Source organism: Sphaerodactylus townsendi, unplaced genomic scaffold (assembly GCF_021028975.2).
Source record: "Sphaerodactylus townsendi isolate TG3544 unplaced genomic scaffold, MPM_Stown_v2.3 scaffold_27, whole genome shotgun sequence".
Lineage (NCBI taxonomy): Eukaryota > Metazoa > Chordata > Lepidosauria > Squamata > Sphaerodactylidae > Sphaerodactylus > Sphaerodactylus townsendi.
The window spans coordinates 65,164-86,040 of record NW_025950440.1 but is presented as its reverse complement, the minus strand read 5'-3'; the positions used below and the strand labels follow the sequence as shown (position 1 = coordinate 86,040).

Genomic DNA, 20,877 nt, shown 5'->3' with positions numbered 1-20,877 from the left:
TTTCCCTTTCTCCCCTCCGCCCCACAACAAACACTCTGTGAGGTGGGTGGGGCTGAGAGAGCACTGAAGAACTGTGACAAGTCCAAGGTCACTCAATTGGAGTGCACAGGCTAATCTAGTTTCCCAGATGAGCCTCCACAGCTCAAGTGGCAGAGCGGGGAGTCAAACCCCGTTCTTCAGATTAGAGTGCACCTGCTCTTAACCACTATGCCACTGCTACTCCCAGCAGGCAAGGGGGAACAGAGTGAGCTCAGAAAACGGTGCCAAGGAGGAAGTTCAGAGAAGCAGAGAAGTTGGAAGAGTTAAAACTGAGTTGATGTGAAATAATGTTGTTCTGTCTACGTGTACTAGATGTGAATGAATGCAGTTTTGGGACTGAACTCTGTGGGGATGCGGCCATCTGTCTTAATATATATAGCACATATTTCTGTGAATGTAAAGAAGAATATGAGGACCAATCTTTGACTAAGTCGGGCACGCTTTGTGTCCGAATTCCACCATCTGGTATGTATTTATCAAACTACAGCTCCACCTTGGGGATTTAAGGTTATAGCCTAGAGGTGCAAAGCAACAAGAACCATATGGTATTATTCTATAAATCAGTGGTGGCGAACCTATGGCATGGGTGCCAGAGGTGGCACTCAGATCCCTCTCTGTGGGCACGCACAAACAGAGTCACACACACCCCTCACATACACACACATCTAGGCTGGCCTGGGAGGCTGGGCTCGTTTATTAGCATAAAACTTAAGACCTAGTTTTGGGGAAGCAGTGTAGGTAACCCTGTAAAGTGCTGTTAAACCCCACTGATTTTCATGCGAAGAACTAAAACACGATCCTTTACCTGGGAGTAAGCTCGGTTGCTGGCAATGGGGCTTGATTCTGAGTAAACCCTCCTAGGGTCGTGATTCACCCATTGGAAGAGTTGTACGGTTGCTTCAAAGCAAAACCACCGACTACCACCAAACTTACTCCCGAGTAACGCACGCCTCGGAGCCAACCGTTTTTTTCTAAACTAATACCTCAGTATTCAGGTTGAATTGCCGTGTTGGCACTTTGCGACAAATAAGTGGGTTTTGGGTTGCAGTTTGGGCACTCGGTCTCGAAAAGGTTCGCCATCACTGCTATAAATGATCAGGACCTACCAGACTTGCATGGCTGGGAGGTAGGCGGGATTGCGTCTAACCTCTTTATGAGGACTCTCAGCTGTGGCGCTGCGGCGGGTAGTGGCGTAGCCAGCAGGGCTGGAAGCCCCTGAGGCCGCTGCATGGTGCATGCGGGGCCGTGCAGGGTCCTGCCTTTGCCCCCCAACTTTTGCATCCTGACGAGACTCGGCAGCTTCATGTGGAACGGGAGACAGAGCCAGCCCTGCTGGTCAGTGTTCAACTGTACCCTTGCCCTGAACTTCACAAGGAGTTCTGGGCTGGGGCACAATTGCGAGGGGGAAGGGCACAGTTGTGTGTGTGGAGGGGTGCCCAGGGTGAGCCCCAGGCACAGTTTTATTCAGCTTTGCTCCTGCCTGGGGGCAGGCCTGGGAGACATTGCCTGGGGGAGGCGACTACCCTCCCTCTTCTGCCCGAGCATCTCTCCAAGAGGACTTTAAAGGAGGGGGGGCTAATAGGTGCCCTTTCCCTGTCCCTACATTATCTCCCCTTCCCTCTCCCCTATCGCTCGTCCCACAGAGATGGTGATGCCCAGCTGCAGCAGCTGGATACAGCACCTCTCTTGCCAGTGCCAGTCTCCAGGAATTCTGTTGGGTGGGCGAGGCTGTGCACCTGGCATTGGCATGCTGTGCACCTTCCTGGGTGGCTCTCCATGTAGCCCCTCCTCCCGCCTTACCTGTGTATGGGGTTGAAAGTCTCATTGAAAGAGACTTCCCCCCAGGTGTGAAAGCATTTGGAAGCTCAGCTGAGCGATGGCCTGCGTGCCCCTGGCTTGTCCACCCCTTCCAGCTTAGCTGCTGATTGCCTTCTTGGACAACCTGCAGCACCAGCTCCTCCAGCCTCCAGCCAGGACAGAATTGTCCAAGAGTGATGCTGGGCATCGGGGTGAAAAGGACTACAGGGTTCCCCACGGTGACTATTTTCCCTGGATACACACCTATGAAGCATCCAGGAAAATTATTGAATGCCCAGGAGGATCAAAGCAAGGGCTGATCTTCTAAAGTCCCTCACTTACAGTCTCATAACACAATCAATCAATCAATCAATCAATCAATCAATCAATCAATCAATCAATCAATCAATCAATCAATCAACCTTTATTGGCATAAGATATCTACAAAATATTTATCTAGCAGGATACGTGGCCATCTCTACTCATTGGAGGTGGCTATTTCAGTCTTGTGCTTAGCTTCTCGAGTCCTCAAGGCACTTAGACTAAACTTGGTTACTGTCACCATTAGAAGATGCAGGTCAGCAAAGAGGTACGATACTAATTCTTTGTCAGGAATTCTTTAGTCATTCGTTAACAGTGGTTCAATAAAAAATTTCTGCAGAGGTGTACACGTGCCATTGTTTTGGATTGTCTCTGCAAACAGGAGCAGTATCTTTCACTAGAAGGAATGTATCTGCCCCAGAGGGTTGCAGTTGGAAGGTTGCACTTAGATTGATACTGGTCTGATAGTATGAACCAGACCAGACTAATAGCATTTAATCTGAAAAAACAGGTGAAGCCAGAATTTTAGGGTTAAAATTCACGGTTTTGCTTCTAGAAAATTTAACCCAGTTTCGAGGCAGAGAGTTCCATAAGCAACACAACTAGGGATTTCTGAAAGACAACGAAGAAAAGGTTATTGAATTTGTTCAAGTCTTGAATTGGAAGCATTTATCCAAATAGGGATTCTGTAGAGCAGCTGGGAAAGCAACTTGGCTTTGTAGACTCAAATAGCAGCTGGAAGGAATTGGCTGCTTTTAACATAAAAGAAACAAGTAACAGCAGCGATTCTGTGTTTAGCCAAGTTTATGAACTGTTTCATCTCCAAGGTCCAGTTAACGTTATATTGAAAGTAGGCTCCAAAGTATCTAAAGTGTTTTACTTGTTCTGTTCCATTTAATGTTCCAGTTTGACAATTTCCAGATATTTAAAAAAACCAAATTTAAGATTTTTGTCAAAGTTTATAATAAGGGAATTCATTTCACAATCTGTTGCAAATGCCTGCAGGAAATGGTTGAGGCCCTTTTACATCCGAGAAAGCAGGACTGAGTCATCCATGTATAAGAGTAGAGGAACATCATAAAACCCCACCTTGGGAAAATCTGTCAATTTCAAGAAGGTTGCAGACAAGATTGTTTAAAAACAAATGTGAAAGATGGGCTATAAAGTCCAGCCCTGTTTGACTCCTTTGTCAGATGGAATCTTGGATGTTAATTGGCTCATACTGTTAACAGTGGATTTGGCAGTTTGTGGAATATAAGATGCATATAGGATGAAGTAAACAACTTCATTTTCATTGCAGACGGTTTGTGCCAAAGAAGTCCCCTGGGTATTGATGCGAAGGCACTCTTCAGATCTAGGAATGTTGCAAAAAAGTTTTTGCCCTGTGCGCCACTGTATTTTTCTGCATATTGGTCAAAATTGTGCAGTGATTTAGGGTGGATTTGCCTCTGTTCTGGGCCAATAAGTTGTTACATCCAGTTAATTAACTCCATAAGAAAATAGCTGGCATAAAACTTACCCACTCTTAAGAGTAAGCTAATCGGTTGATAATTTGCCAGAACACATGAGTCACCTTATTTGAGAATAGGAACCACAATGGCAGAGGTTCAAGAATTGGGTATGAATCCATTTCTGTCAATCACATAAAAAGAAACTAGGATAGGTAGGGGAGGGGCCCACCAGTCTGGATGGGGGTAGACTGTCCGGATCTGGGGACTTCCTAAGCTTCAGGCAAGCTATTGATTGCAGCTTCATGGCAGGCTCTATTGTGAGTTATCTTTAACTTTTGTGGAACACTGTTTATTTACAAGCTTTATATTTCCCAGATGTTGCAGCGGGGTTATCCAACTCTTTGACCACTAAAGGGACAAGAAACACCAAAGGCAAATACCAAAAAACTTAACATAGGAACCTTAGTATTTTGAGTTGCACTAATTACCGGGGGGAAAGAAAAAGTGGAATAGAGATTCTTTAGAGCAGTGGTTCTCAACCTTCCTAATGTCGCGAGCCTTTAATACAGTTTTTCATGTTGTGGTGACCCCTAGCCCTAACATTTATCCATTTTACAGATGCAGAACACTGATGCAGAGAGTCTTAGGCAACCCCCGTAAAAGGGTCGTTCGACCCCCAAAGGGGTCCCGACCCCCAGGTTGAGAACCACTGCTTTAGAGCACCGCTCTCCACACAAGAAGTTCAAACAAGTTTGAACTTATGATTCACTAACTTTAAGGAACTTAACACTCCCTTGGGCCCCACAGATGATCATGCAGGCTAGTTTTTAGAGGCTGGGGTGGAGACATTTATCCCACAGTCTCTGGGTCTCATTACACAATGCACTACCCAAGCAATTTCTGTCAAGTGCCAACCACAGATGCAGTCGAAATGTCAGGAGAGAATGCTGCTAGAACATGGCCACACAGCCTGGAAACCACACAGCACCCCAAAGTGAGTACTGTCTTCTCAAGGCCATTCCAGTTCTCCAGGTTATCAGGCAAAGGCTTTTCACACACATCACCTCCAGCCAAATTCTTTAACTGAAGATGCCAGGGTTTGACCTGGGACCTGCTGTGTGCCAAGGCGACGGTCAACCTCTCATCTGTAGCCCCTCCCCACCAAACTACGTGATCCAGTGAAGCCCTTTTGGTGGGGAATGAGTCCAGCTGAGCTGTTCCCTCTCTCTTTCTGCAGGCCTTCGCTTCTTGTACAGCTACATGGAGATTTTTGTAGGCGCCATGGTTTTTTTCATTGCCGTCATCGTCGTGGCGATTGTCGTGCTGTGTACTATTGTGAAGAAGAAGCGTACGAAGAAGGACTTCAGCGTTCCGGGTGTGGCTTTGTCTAGGACGCTGCCAATGTCACGTACGCAGCCTGTTGCCTTTGATCAAAGTAACATCAATACTCTCCTTTCTTTGGACCCTGCTCGCTTAAAACTCAGAGCCAAACAACCGGAATGGCCTTTGCAACTCGCAAGTACCCCCACTGAAGTTTGCAGAATATCTATCGAGCAGTCTGAGTGTTTGTGAGGGGAAAAGCCATGCCAATTGCAAATCCCTCCCTCGACCTTTACTGAAATTACTTTTGTTTACTGCAGGCCAGCTGATGCAACTTCTTGTTCTCGGAAAAGAAATCCACATATTTTTGTAGTACCCATTTTTTCCCGGTGTCTTGCAACTCTCTGAGTATTTTTTTTTCCACTTAAGATTTTGGACCACTGCTTTTGACTTTCTTTGTGTGTAAAATGGGAACGAATGTAACATAATAGTTAATAAATCTGGTCTCTTGCTGTTTGTGTAACGGATTTCTTCATGCGACTTGGCTGATGTTCAAAATGGAAGCATGATTAACTTCCTAACTGTTGTTCAAAGTGGCTAGATCAAAGATCCTCAAACTTTCTAAGCCTGTGGGCACAACTGGAGTTCTGACACAGCATTGGGGGTGCAGCAACAAAATGGCTGCTACAAATTTGCTGCCGCAGGAGGCAGAGCCCGCCACAAAATGGCCGCCTCAGCTTCCCTTCAGTCACAGTGAAGATTCTTGCAGATGTGGCAGCTGCTTCCAACGCAGCATTTTAAAGAAAATCTGCACAGCCAATCAGAAGCCTTCCTAGGCAAAAGCCCTACCTGGCCCTTTTCACTTCCTGAAAACATTTGGTGGGCACCATGGTGCCCATGTGTACCACATTGGTGACCCCTGGACTCATGGCTGACAGTAGCACTGCTGGGTGGCAGGCATTCCCTGAGGCACTAATTTAAAAGCCCATCTGCCCTTACTTGGGGACCCATATCAGTACAATACTTTTTAAAATACATTCCTCACAAACATCTGAGCTAGCGTGTTCTAGTGGCTAAGAGGAGGTGGATTCTAATCTGCAGAACCGGGTTTGATTCCTCACTCCTCCACATCAATGGCAAACTCTTATCTGGTGAACTGGGGAGCATGCCTTTTGGAGGGCACCTGGTGCCCGGCGCCCCCCCTTGTGTTCCGAGGGGCATGGGTCACCCCATGTCCCTATAGGCAGTACGCCTCTGCTGTGGACCAATAAAATTCATGCCTGTCAGTCTAAGGCCAGTTATACAATGGTGCTCTGCCCCACAGAGAGGGTATGGTTTCTGTTGAGCAGATATTTTCTGTACTGATACCATCCAACTTGTGGCGCTGAAGATCCTACAAGCTCAGCAGTTAGCAAGAGTGGGGAAACTCCGACATTTCCCTCTTGCTTTGGGTTTTCTGCTCCTTTTGGGTCACTCCCCTGTCAAAAGCCAAGAGCAAAAGTTGCCTCTTTCGCTTTTTTAAAAAGCCCTTAAGTGTGATATCGATAATTCCTTATTGTGCAGGCTGCTTTAATCGCATTTGTATTTTTCGAGAAATGCTGGCCATCGATCCCTGAGAGGGTGTCTGTGGGGAGGTCTTTTTAAAGACAAAAAAATTGCCCTTGGCTTTCTGATGAGGGAGCGACCCCAAAGTGGGAACAGGCAAGCTTGCAAGCTGCGTAGCAGGCAGTGGGGTACCTTCTTGAGTTTAAACAAGGGAACACGAGGAGACCCCGCTACAAAGGCACTGAGAAGAGCAAGAGGAAGAGCAAGAGCAAGAGTTTGGATTTATATCTCCCCTTTCTCTCCTGTAGGAGACTCAAAGGGGCTTACAATCCCCTTGCCCTTCCCCCCTCACAACACCCTGTGAGGTGGGTGGGGCTGAGAGAGCTCTGAAGAACTATGACTAGCCCAAGGTCACCCAGCTGGCGTGTGTGGGAGTGCACAGGCTAGTCTGAATTCCCCAGATAAGCTAAGGAGTTAAGAGCGTTGCGGGGCACTGAGCACTGAGGAGCTAAGAGCAGGGCAGGGAGCTCTCCATGCAGAATAGGCTTAAGACAGTCACGCAACTAGTTGCTAACCAGGTGACCTTAACAAGGTAGAATTTATTCTGCAGCCAGAAAGCCCCCCTTGTCATGATGACACAGTAAGACCAGCATGCAAGGCCAGGGAGAATTCTTTTTTTTGCAGAGTCCAGAATTTTCTGAAGAGGACTTGGTTGTTCTAAGACCCGTATGGGAAGGTAGTGATTCACAAAATGATGTGTATTAATATATACATACGCACTCACGCATGGAGATATCCCCAATAGTGAAACCTGTAAAGATGGTTGATTCCCCACGATCAATTAAATCGCTTGATACTCACACGAAATATCAAAGTTTCAGCAAGAACTCCCCACTGCTGAACTGCCGAACATGGATTCAGCCCAGTTCTGGCATTCCCTGTCCCCCTTAACAGGTGTTTTTAAGAACCTGCATGGAAGTGCACCTTTTAAAAAAATATGCGCCGAAGCCAGATCAGGGGACAGAATCTAGGTATATTTTCCTGCTGTAGGGAGTGACGTGGAGCCTTCCAGCCAATCTGAGCGCAGTTGGCCGTGTGCGATGCGTGCACAGCCCTTTTTAAAATTCACGCCGGTGGCAGCTGCGTTGAAACGTGGCTGCGTGGAACATGAAGTCAGTGCCAACTGTAAACTAAAATTAGACTTCCATGCCAGCGCAGCTGCGTGGGTAAAGAGTGCCAAAAAAGTAGAGGCCACACATAAACATAGCTTCTATCTATGCATGTGCGCGGTGATGTAGCTGCGCAAAAAAAGTTTTTTAAAAAAATTCCCATCCCAACACAGTGCAACAGCCAATCAGAACGAGGAAGAACAGAGCTGCTGAGCAGATCGCTCGTGCGATCGTGGGGAGTGTTGCGTTGCTTGAAACCGCGATAGACATCGAGGTCTTCACTAGACACACACTGTAGCAGGGAGGGAGAAACCGCGATGAAAAGGTGCTGTTTCTTTTGAAACCTGGTTGTATCCGGCTTTAATTTCTCAGTGGGGAAATGGCTGACGATCATTTGCATGGGAAATCTCTGCAGCTATTAGAGGCAGGAGTCATCTAATCTGGAGGAACCGGGTTTGATTCCCCGCTCTGCTGCCTGAGCTGTGGAGGCTTATCTGGGGAATTCAGATTAGCCTGTACACTCCCACAAACGCCAGCTGGGTGACCTTGGGCTAGTCACAGCTTCTCGGAGCTCTCTCAGCCCCACCTACCTCACAGGGTGTTTGTTGTGAGGGGGGAAGGGCAAGGAGATTGTGAGCCCCTTTGAGTCTCCTACAGGAGAGAAAGGGGGGATATAAATCCAAACTCTTCTTCTTCTTCTTCATTGCTGGAGGATCCAATTAACTATTCTTTGGAGGCCTTCAAGCCTTCTAGCCATGTCAAAAATTCCAAGTCGCCTTATCAGGTTAGATTTCCCAAGCTTAACACACCACTTTAAGAGCTGCACTCACAAATGGTAACAAGCAAAAATTTGCATCCACCTCTCTAGCTACCGTGTTTCCCCGAATATAAGACAGTGTCTTATATTAATTTTTGCTCCCAAAGATGCGCTATGTCTTATTTTCAGGGGATGTCTCATATTTCTGTATTCTGTTCGTCAGGCATGCTTCCAAACAAAAACTTTGCTACGTCTTACTTTTGGGGGACGCCTTATATTTCGCACTTCAGCAAAACCTCTACTACGTCTTATTTTCCGGGGATGTCTTATATTCGGGGAAACAGGGTAGAAGTTGACAAAAACGTGTGTGGGAATGCTGTGCGCTCCACTTTAGATGACAATGGTAAGTAGAATCCTGGCGGACACAGTGCACAATCTTCTGTCGCTTCCTCTATGATTATCCGCAATTGTTTCTTACGAAATTGCCTGCATCGTTTTTTTCATGCAGCCATGCCAGATGGCATGTGTGCGATATCTCAGGCTCAGAGCATTCTTGAGTGCTGAAAAATATCCCTTGAGTCGCATTCCTGGCTTATTTCTAACCCCTTTTGTTGCAGCGCTGCGGTGAATAGGAAGATCACTCCCTAGTTTAAAAAACATCCCTTTTTTCGTGCAGAAGCACAGCTGGAATTTCTCGCCGCCCTGTGTTATGTGGAGCGATCTCCCTTTCATGACTCTCATCATTCCCACCCACATTTCTGTTGTTTATTGCTGCAAACTACATGCCCAACAATATATGGAACCTCTGAGATAATACACTGATTTTTTAAAAAAAGAAAAATGCTTGCTTACTAATTTTGAAATTTGATTGTTTGGACTCTCTCAATCATTTGTGACTTTAAAAAAAAATGGTGATGAATTTTCGGGGGATTAAGTGGCCCTGTACCAGCACTGGTAACACTTTGGTTAAACGAATGTAACAGGGTAAGAAATCACAGTGCCAAACAGATAAGATGTGTTTGGTGGTCCAGGCTCCCAACTATCATGGGGAGGGGTGGCCAATTCCATGTTGGGAAAATCTTGGGAGATTTGGGGGAAGATTCTGAGGAGGACGGGGCTTCAGGAAGGGAGGGCGTTAGTGGAGTATAACGCTGTAGAGCCATTTTCCAAACGAACAGATCAGGAATAACACGGAAGTAAGTCTTACAAGACCTCTGTAAGTAGAATGGGGGTGCGGTTCTTTCTAGGTGTCAGTTTGTTGAGTAAAAGGGAACTGACATCTGAGTAGACCTGCTTAAGGGTGGACTGGAAGATAGAGGTCCTTTCTGCACAAACCCTTTAAAACGTTTTGAGGCAGGAAATAAAACATTTCCTACATGGAGTTCCGCATTGCTTTTTCATCTGGAAACGCTTTATTTCCGGCCTCCAAACATTTTCAGTGAATCCCCTTCGAAAACGATTCCAAGCCTTCAATCAGATCACCAGAATTGCTGCTATTGATCACCTGACGATAGGGCTGGCAGCTCTGGGGTTGGGAAATGCTCGAGATTTGGGGGGTGGGGCCTGAGGAAGGCGGGGCTTGGGAAGGGGAGGGTCTTCAGCCCAGCATAATGCCTTAGAGTCCACCTTCCAAAGCAGCCATTTTCTCCAGGGGAACTGGTCTCTGTCGCCTGGAGATAGGTGTAGGAGCAGGAGATCTCCAACTGCCCCCCAAATAAAACTGGGTACCATTAAAAAAACATATAAGCTGCTTCTTTATTATATATCCAAGTTGGGAGCAGCAGTGGCATAGTGGCTAAGAGCAGGTGCACTCTGATCTGGAGGAACCGGGTTTGATTCCCAGCTCTGCCGCCTGAGCTGTGGAGGCTTATCTGGGGAATTCAGATTAGCCTGTGCACTCCCACACATGCCAGCTGGGTGACCTTGGGCTAGTCACAGCTTTTCGGAGCTCTCTCAACCCCACCCACCTCACAGGGTGTTTGTTGTGAGGGGGGGAAGGGCAAGGAGATTGTAAGCCCCTTTCCTACAGGAGAGAAAGGGGGGATATAAATCCAAACTCCTCCTCCTCCTCCTCCTCCTCCTCCTCCTCCTCCTCCTCCTCTTCTTCTTCTTCTTCTTCTTCTTCTTCTTCTTCTTCCTCTTCTTCTTCTTCCTCTTCTTCTTCTTCTTCTTCGCATTGCAATTGTACATCCAGGAGGCTACAGTTAGAGAATTATGTCTAACGGGCAGAAAGCGGACTCTGTGGCCTCATATTCTGCTGGGTTCCCCCCCCCAAAAAACCCCTCTGCCCTCCCCAGGTTCCACCACCATAATTTCCAGGTATTTTGCAACCCAGGCTGGCAACTCTGCTATAGTCCGTCTCAGGAAAAAGATGTCATTAGGTTTGTATATTCCTCCACTGCAGAACTCAACATGCCGGACCTTCTTTGCTGTAGAATGCTCTGCCTGGGTCCTAGTGCCTGCTGCTACCCCCATCCATTTGATAGTCATTTGATAAACTATAAAGGCTCCTGAATCAAAATACCGTGTTCAATAGTGCACAAAATAATGGTTTTGAACAGTGGTGGGATCCAAAAATTTTAGTAACAGGTTCCCATGGTGGTGGGATTCAAACAGTGGCGTAGCGCCAATGGGGCTGGGCGGGGCACGACGGGGGCGTGGCCAGGCATTCTGAGGGCGGGGCATTGCTAGGTGGGGCTGTGGTAAGGAAATGAATGCACGCAGGCGTAGGCTGCCACGCACGCCGGTGCACCTCCTGCTAGACTGCTTCAAGCTCTGCGCACTACTGCTGAGAGGAGGGGCGTAACTAAGGCAAAAACCACGTGGCAAAATCACCAATTAGTAACCCCCTCTCGGCACACACAAATAATTAGTAACCTACTCTCGTGAACCTGTGAGAACCTGCTGGATCCCACCTCTGGTTTTGACAAGGACAGTGTGTAAAAATGGGTGATAATTCTCAGGTTCATTCGGGACTATATTCTAAGGAGGAAGCATACAATTTCTCGACTTACACCTCAACTGACCATACCAACATCTTTTTCTGAGACAGATGTTCAGTTGTGGAGTCACAACCCCTCCTCTTTGGACTGGAAGCGCTGCTAAAAAAAAATCCCCTTTTTGCCAGTCACATCTTTGCTGTTCACAAGAAGAGGTTAACAATTTTACCTCTTCCGGTACCAGCTGGAAAAATGAAGCTGTAAAGAGCATTCGCCAAGGACTGAACCCTCGCTTTGTTTCTTTCCTCTGGAGTGTGCCTGCAGCACAGCGTGTCATAGCGCTGCAATATTTCCGGGCAGTTTCCTGCTACGTTTGGTACACAATGTGTGTGTGTAAGCCATCAGCTGCGCTTCCAGCTGCGTGTCGAGGGACGGCTGTTGAGAGTCTGGGAACAAAGCGCGCCACTGCACATCACAAGCGGATTTATTTTCGAACTGGAGAGGGCACTTAATGGCCACGCTGTGGAATGCTACAAAGGGGCAGGTGGCGGTGGCAAAGCAAAATGAGCGCTTGCCAGGGCGACATAAAACAGCTGCCCCTTTGAGACGCTTCGAGTAGCAATATGTGGCTGGTCTTGGTTCATGCATTTTGGGTTGACACACAAAACGCAGTGTTTTCCTCACAACGCCATCAATTTAGAAAAGGTAGTTGCTAAGGAAGGCCAAAAAATCTCTGAACTTGGTAATGTTGTAACCTCTATCTGTGGGGCAGAACTTGGAAGGAATCGCAAAGAACTAAATTTAAAACAAAATAGTTTACTTCCTTAACAAATAACACTTTTAACATTAACATTTAACATTAACAATTTACAGTCCTTTTAGGTTGCGTTTCAGGTCCTTATATTTACAATCTACTGATAATGCCAAGTCCAGTTCTTCCTGCTGGTGGTTGGCTTATGAAGACTTCAGAGGCTGGGTGAATGGGATCCAAGATGATGAAGGTCCCCAAAAGAACTCCCATCAACAACATACATAGCAAGCCCTGAAACAATAAATTCTAACATTTACAATATAGCAAAAATAAACAACTCCCTTCCCACTAGTTCCCAACAACTTTGCAGTTACCTTAAACAAGGTGTTAAGAGCTTATAAAGAATTAAATCAAGGTCCCAGCCTGGTAGCCTTGCTTCCTCCAACTTCACCAGTTTTTGCAGCCTTCTGCTGCTTTGAGTCTCCACCCCTTTCTGGGTCAACCCATTCTGGACATAGGGGTTACAATGTGACAAGGCATTTTGTTTTATTTGTTTATTTTAAACGTTTATGAGCCACCCACCTTCCTTACAGAACTCAAAAAGATACAGAGAGTTCCCTGTGCGAGTATCATTACTGACGTGATGTCACATCCTGTCATTTGCTAGGTGAGTACATTTATAGGGCGCTTTGCGATTGCCTTCCCCAGTCATCTTGTGGGGATGTGAATAGAGGTACTTAATTGGCAGAGATAACAGAAGAAGCATCCAGTATGAAGAAGAGAGCCAGAGAAACTTTGAGTTGCTTTATACATGTTCTACCTTCTGGTTCATGTTCTACCTTCTGACAACCCCTGGCCTCCCGTGTCCACTCTTGAGATTGGGAAACTTATAAGCCAACTTAAACGAGGTAAAGCTGCTGGTCCTGACACTCTTCTTCCAGAGTTGTTTATAGTATTTAGGGAATGGTGGTCCCTTATATTGGCACGATTGTTTAACATGGTTAACCAAACAGGCATAATTCCCACTGTGTGGAGCTACTCAATTATCATCCCTATCTATAAGAAGGGTGACCCTAACAGTCCATCTAATTATAGACCAATCAGTCTTCTCTCGGTCTTGGGAAAACTTTATGCCAAATACCTCCTTGGGAAATTAACTGATTGGATTGTTGATAAAAATGTCATAGGGAAGGAACAAATTGGATTCCAAAGGGGTAAGTCAACCCTCGACCACTGCCTGGTGTTAGGAGATTTGCTTGATAAGCGCTAAATATATAAGAGGAAAAAAAGAGCCCTTGTATGCAGCCTTTATCGATCTCCGGGGAGCATTTGATTCTGTTAATAGAGATTCTCTGGAAGAAACTCAGCAGCCAAAGGTGTAGAGGCCAAGGATTTGCTTGAATTAATTAAGATCCTGCACACAAACACCACAATATTGCCACGTGAGATGTAACATGGAGGGATTGTTAACCCCAAAATTCAAGATTACTAAGAGAGGAATTAAAGAAACAAAGGTTCAGCGTATTGGCTCCTACACTCTTTAAGCTCTTTCAAAATAACATATTGATCTAGCTTCCACACTAAGTGAGGGACCCAAAGTACATAGTCCAACTCTGGACTCAACTTCCATACCCTGCTTCTGTTTGCTGATGGCCTTGCTGCCGGTTGTACTTTCCAGCTCTGAGTCGGGACTAAGGAGGAAAGCTTTAGAGTGTTGTATAAGAATACTGCACACTCAGCGATTTTACTAACCAACTTAGATAAATCCAAAATTGTGGTATTTACCCATAAATGGAAAGCCACCTGTGAATGGTGGCGGATAGGCCACAATAGTTTCGAGCAAGGTGCAGTCACCCATATAAATGGGGAGCTTACCTGCAGGGCTTACCTACCATCATAGGGCCTCCTAGATTACTACATAGGGTCGGGCCATCTCAAAAAAGCTAAATTAGATGCCTCAGCCATTATACGCTCAAGCCTCTATGGGAAAGGCTGAGGATACATCCCTACAGCGTTGAGCGCATTTAATGCCAAAGTCGCTGTCAACAAATCCTTTATAGGATCCCCCCATCTGGATAGGGGCATGGAGCAGAAGAGGTTAGAAAGGGTCCAGTCATACTTTCTGTATAAAATCCTTGGCTTGCCCCATTCCTTATTCCCTATGCGGCCCTGTGCTTAGCAGAAACAGGCCAGCATCGGCTATGAAGCACTCTGGCCTGGTGCAGTACATTCAAGTTTTGGGCCAGGATGTGTTTTAATCGAGATGAAATGGACTATACATCCCAGGGACGCTCCATCCACAACACAACCCAGTGGTGGAGTTAAAATCGAAGCCAAAGCTTAATGAGTTGGGCATTTCCTTGGAGAGGACCTGCTAATGCTAACAGAGCAGGAGGTCTATGGGGCTATCAAGAAGAGACTTTTGACAGAGAGTTTCAACAGATGCTAGAGGAAGCTAAATAAAACCTGTTCCCCGATCTCTCTGGGAATACCTATGGATAGACCGAAAATTGCAGCCCAGTACCTTTATCTCCTGGATTTGAGGTACGGTGCGGTAGAGCAATCACGCTTAGCTAGGTGTAATGCCCACTGCGCTTCCTTCCTTTAGCCTTGGGCGCCACCTTGGAATCCCACATAAAGAAAAGAAATGCCCGTGTGGCATGGGTTCTGTGGGAACAGTATCTCATATGCTGTTGGATTGTCCCTTTTATGAGATAGGTAGGAAGAAGCACATAATGCCTTCCTGCATGGAAGTGAAGGCATTACAGATAAACAGAAGGTTATATATCTTTTAAACAGCCACAACTACGAGCTGTTGGAAGCGGTGGCTAAATTTTTAAATGGTGTTATTTTAACTCGTCAGAAATTGTAAAGTTGTAAAGGCTGTTATTATCTTGCTAAGCTAATCTTAAACAATCTATATGCCATTAAAGGTATTCGAAATCGAAAAGTTTACTAACTTAAAGAGTAGGATTGCATGGAAATAAAACAAATAAATGCTGTACTGATCTGTTATGTATTTACAGTACCAACTATACACTTAAGACTACATCTTGCTCTCTACCTGCTGGAATAAAGAATCATAAAATAATAGAGTTGGAAGAGATCGCAAGGGCCATCAAGTCCAACTCTCTGCCATGCAGGAACACACAATCAAAACACTCCTGACATATGTTCATCCAGCCTCTGTTTAAAAACCTACAAAGAAGGAGACTCCACCACACTCCAAGGCAGTGAATTCCACTGTTGAACAACCCTGAAAACAAGTTAACTTTATAACTTCTGATGAGTAGCGAAGCTCCCATGGGGACATCCGGGGTGGTTTGTCCCGAACGCCACCGAAATAAGTTACGTGGGGGGGGGGGCAAAATAGCCAGACCACAACCCCTCCTCCTTGCCCGGTGTTTCTTGGTCCCTTTCTTGGCTTAAAAAAAAAAACCCAAACGCCCCAAAGGACAAGAATCCTCAGTTCCAGCACCCTGTAGCTAGGGTGACATAATTCAATAAAGTTCCTTTTTTAAAGTTAGCTTTGTCTGAGCGTGTTCAGCCTTACACCTGTGGAGATTATTCCATAACTGTGGGGCTGCCCTTGAAAAGCCCCTGTCTTGTGTACCCACCAGACATATTTGATTCACGGGACAGTCTGGAAGGCCTCTCTCTTTGATCTTAATTAACAGGAAGGCATATGCAAGAGAAGACATTCCTCCAAGATCCCAAGCCATGTAGGGCTTCATAGGCCAATACCATCAGCTTGAACTGGGCACTGGAATGGATTGGAAGTTGGTGTAATACCTGTAGCATTGATAGTACCAGTAGCTGGCCCCAACCAGCCATTTAGCTACAAAATTCTGCACTAGCATTGGCGTAGCACCAATGGGGCGGGGGGCGATGCCCCAGGCATGTGCCGGGGCTGGGGGGTGGCAGGGGCATTCCTGGATGTTCCCGAGGTGTTCCTGGATGGGGGGCATGGGCGGCGCCGCAGCAGGGGCGCAGGGCATGCGCATGCCCCAGATGCAGTTTCCCCTCGCTCCACCCCTGTGCACTAGCTACAGATGTCAGGATGGCAGCTATGGGGGTTGGGCCGCCTGGGGAACTGAGGCGTTTGGCTATGCAATGCTTTTGCTATTCTGTCTTTTTCCACAGCTGGCTTATCAAGTAACCTTGATGGTCTGGAGATGTTGTAGGGAAATGTTCTGCTGAGGGTTTCACGTGTTGGGGTGGGGGAATGAAAAGTACAATCTATAATAGCACTGTTCTGAGAGTCTGAGCCTCAGAACAGGCTTCTGTTTCTTTCCTGTTACTTGCAATGAGGCTTTGAACCTTTCAAGTTTGACTGTTTCGTTGTCAACGCAGGGGAGTCCTGACAACAGCTTCCAAACCCTCTTCAAAGGCAGCCCCATGAAGAGCACATTCAGAGGTGGGATCCAGCAGGTTCTCACCAGTTCCCAAGAGTGGGTTACTAATTATTGGTGTGTGCCGAGAGGGGGTTCCTAATTGGGTCTGCTTTTCTGTTAGAAATTCCATTAGGTCCAAAAATCATCAAGTCCTGTTGTTTCCTATGTGGCTGGTTAGCGAAGGTAGAAAACGGGATAATTCTCCCTGCTGGGCTGTTTTAAAAACATGTTTTAGAAATATGGTAAAGTTCCTTGTTTAAGGAAAGTATCCTTCTTTTGATTTCTAGAAACAAAATTAAGTATTTGAAAGTATTAAGTATTGGACAGGCAGCCGTTTAGAGGAGAAGTAGTTGTTTCTGTTGGCAGTACCCGTGGTGGCGAACCTTTGAAACTCCAAATGTTATGGACTACAATTCCCAATTGGCCATGCTGGCAGGGGCTGATGGGAATTGTAGTCCATAACATCTGGAGTGCCAATGGTTCGCCACCACTGAGACGATAAGACTTGCTATAATGGGTTTAAATTATGGACAGAAAGATACCAGCTGGAAATTAGGAACTTTTTTTTACAGTAAGGCTCATTCCGCTGCATAAGAATATCATGCACTTTCAAGCTTGCTTTCAGAGGCTTCTTTAGGCTGTGCGGAATGGCAAAAGAAAAACCAGGTTGTGAAAGCAGCTTGAAAGTTCATTATTTTGCGTGTGCGGAATGAGCCTAAGAGTTTTTTACAGTAACAGAGAAATTATTAATGCCCCGCCCCCGGAATGCCCGGCCACGCCCCCGTTGTGCCCCGCCCAGCCCCATTGGGGCTACGCCACTGTTTGAATCCCACCACCATGGGAACCTGTTACTAAAATTTTTCGATCCCACCACTGAGCACATTGCAGTAGTCCAGTCTAGATGAAACTGTGGCCCTTTCCACACAAATCTCCTAAAATATTTGTAAAACGTTTGCAAACTGCTTTCAATCTGCCAACCTTTCATTCGCATTCACCCCCTTGAAACAACTCCTGGGTGCCATTATATAATTTCCCCCCTTTTTTAGTTTTTCGTTCTGAATCGATTCTTCTCATCCTGGTGCTGGATTCTCTACGCTTTGTATACTTGGTACTTTGAAGATTGGCCGTCCCAAAATAAACATACAAACAAACAGAGAAATGCTGCCAATAAACAGGCAAGGGGGCACTAAGCGAGCCCAGGAAATGGCGCCGAGGACGAATTTCAGGGAAACTGAGAAGCGTGGGAAATGGAGTCAATAGATCGCCCTGCAACTGAAGACACTGCAGCCGGAGAATTGCTTTAAAAGAGGATTCATTTAAAATGTTTTGAGGCTGGAAATAAAATGCTTGGGAGTAAAAATAATGCAGAACTCCACGGAGAAAAAGTTTTATTTCCTGCCTCAAAAAATTTGAAACTAATTGTGTTAAACTAATTATGAAATAGATCACTGAGGCTAGATCTAACTGAGACAGAAATGGATGCACCAACCAAATCATCACAGCCGCCCAGTAGCACTTCCAAACGTTGAACCTTGCATTCCCATGGGAGTATAACCCCATCCAATACAGGAGATCAATACAAGGTCTCTGGTGGGCCTTCCAACGAACCCTGTCTTGTCAGGATTAAATTTCAGTTTGTTCATCCTCATCCAGCCCATTGCTGACTCCAAAACGTTGGTTCAGGAGGACATCAACAGCATCCTTGGAACTGTACACAGATCCTTTGCCTTTGGGGTATATTTACAATTTACAATTTGGGGTATATTTACAATTGGAAAAGCAATTGGCAGATCATCTAAACAGAGGATGCACCTGTGAATAACATGCACATTCTGGGGAGATTCATGCTCTGCTGGGGCTCACAAGAACATTTAGAGATGCTCTTCAGATGTCTTGGGGTTTGCATCTTTCCTTGTCCACACCCACTGGTTTGTGATGGCCACAGCACCAGAACGTGGCTGCCCAGAGTGGACGCTGCCGCTGATGCTCATAAACGAACTCGAGTGAATAGGAATTACATATGGATTCCATGGGGGTGCCGCAAGATCCCCCTGTTGATAATTGCAATGATCTCCATCATGCGGAGCATACCGCTGGGTTAAATGTTTTGACCGACGCTGGGCAAAATGTAGCGCCGAGACAGATGGCAGGATGCAGCCGAAGGAACTTAATGAAGCTCCCGCACAAGGAGAAACTGGCAGGACGGTCGACTTCTAATCCTTGGCTTGGTTGCTTGGCCACATTTTTTGCCTTCTCTGTGTAGAAGTCTCTGCTGAGTTTGTGGATAAGTCTCTGCTGAGCTGGCTAGATATCCAAACATCTGTTTGTTGTATTTGCATCAGAATCTTTCTTCTCAATAGTTCTCTCTGTGTGTGTGTGTCTTTCTTCCCTCCTCCCTCCCTTTGGCACTCCATCCTTTGAAGACATTTGCCACTGTGGTCTATATTTGCCACTTCTGTCACCTCCAGGAAAATAGGAAAATATGTTTCCTGAGCCTATCGTTGAACTACACTGGCTAAGGATCAGAGTAAAGAGACCAGTGTTGTCCAAAAGCCTCCATAAGGCCTGGAAAGGACGTTTATATGTGATTGTGCCAATGTTTTACATGGTTTCCTTCTTGCTTTTATCCCTTTTAAGATTTAATGTAAGCTCTCTCAGTGTTGGATTTATTATTTGCCCAATGTTTAGGCTTATACTTTAGCTAGGTTCTCCAGTTGATTTAAGGTTTATTATTGTTAATTTAGGATACTCTTGCTTATATGTACATATATGTGCTTGTACTGTTTTGGAAGTTCTTCAAGATTGTCTCTAATGTTTAAGTTTAGATATGTTATTTTAGATATCTGTATCTGTTGGTAGAGGCAATAGCTTGTAGCAGCTGATATTACGAGCCAAAGAAGCTAGCCTTGGAATTCAGTTTGGGCCAACACCCGGTAGATCTCTTTAGCGAAAACAAAGACCCCTTTGGAATTACAAATTAAATCTGATGGCGGCACCCCAGATATCCCAGCTGTTGAAGAACGTGCCAAGATCGCCATTGGACCATTTGAACTTTCTTTTGTTGTGGGACTGAGGTGCGGGAGCCTCAGAACATAACTCAAGGGAGCAGCCCATCTGATAACCAGATACATTAACAGCCTCACCCAGTTTTATGAATAGACACTCTCCACTCTCTGTTTCAGCACTATCGTAAAGTCTCGCGGAAAGACACCTGACAGCGAGATCTCAGAATCCCATTTACAAAGTTGTAATTGTACCTCTTTTTTTGTGTGTGTTGACGTTTATTGTACGGTAAGGGACCTGCCCCCTTACCTGCCCCTTTGCCCCTTTTGATGTGTGTGTATAAAAGTTCTTGCGTTTGGCTATGAGGGCGCGATTCCCCTGCCTGAGCTGTAGCAACCACTTTTGAATAAAATACTTTGCTTTTGAAGAACACCGGCTTCCTGCACCTCACTACGTTGCCTGAGCTGAAATCACTTAATGTTACCCGAGCAGCAGTGGTAACACTTATGTCTATAGTACAAATGTTAAGAAATTCAAAACTGGGTCTTACAGTTTCAGGATGCTGTTTGAAAGCCGGTAGGGTTTTTAATTTGGCAATTTCTGCCCCTTACTCCTTCCCGCTGCAGATCCCCCTGCCGTCATGCCTCAGGGCCCCCATCCCACATATAATCATATAAAATTAACCTCAAACCCCAAATCCACTCCCCCAAGCCCCCTATCTGCCCAACCAGCTGCTTGTAGAAGGGGTTTCCAGGGAGGGTAGCCAAATGCCTGGGCAAAGGTTTTTGCCATGCGCCTAAACCCATAAAGGGTAGGCACATGGCGAATCTCCAAAGGAGAGCCAGAGCCTGGGTGATCATGGAGAAAGCCCTAATTAACTAGATAAATAAATAAGAACACCTGGGTCTCCCGGATGCTAGTCCAACGTCCAATGCCACTATACCATACTGGATATCATCAGCATTAGCATGTGAAGCCACATTGATAGATTCCGCACTTGCGTTATCGACCTAAATTCGAGCTGCGTTCAACCTAAGTGCTCCGCACAACCACTGGGATCGACGTGGTTTGTACCAGCTTCGCCCCTTGTCAAATTGGGTCCAGTTGGGAACTACTACTTTTTCAGGGAACCACGCTCGAACTCAGCTCGATTCCAGTAAAGTGCGGAATCTCTGGTGCCAGGAGTCCCCCATTCAGCCAATCACAGCTGAGTGTTTCTGGCATGCGTACAGCTGCCCAATCAAAAAACGCCACCTTTGTCCCTCCATTCCTGTGGCAATTTTTTTTATAACGTGTGTGGGGATAGACGGAACATGGCCGTAGAACAGTAGCCAATCGGAACTGAGCGGCGAAGAGGCACAGGGTGATTCCGCCCTCCGAGCTGGGATCAA

General features: G+C 46.1%; 1 protein-coding gene across 1 annotated transcript in view; it reads left to right on the top strand.

The window, feature by feature from the left end:
• The window catches only part of LOC125425304, a 35,137-nt gene extending 29,771 nt beyond the window's left edge, over positions 1-5,366 (top strand). The window contains exons 9-10 of the mRNA XM_048482908.1: positions 352-504; positions 4,846-5,366. Coding sequence (XP_048338865.1) covers positions 352-504; positions 4,846-5,180 — 488 coding nt within the window. The 3' untranslated portion in view covers positions 5,181-5,366. The remainder of the gene's footprint in view (positions 1-351; positions 505-4,845) is intronic.
• Positions 5,367-20,877: the final 15,511 nt, after the last annotated feature.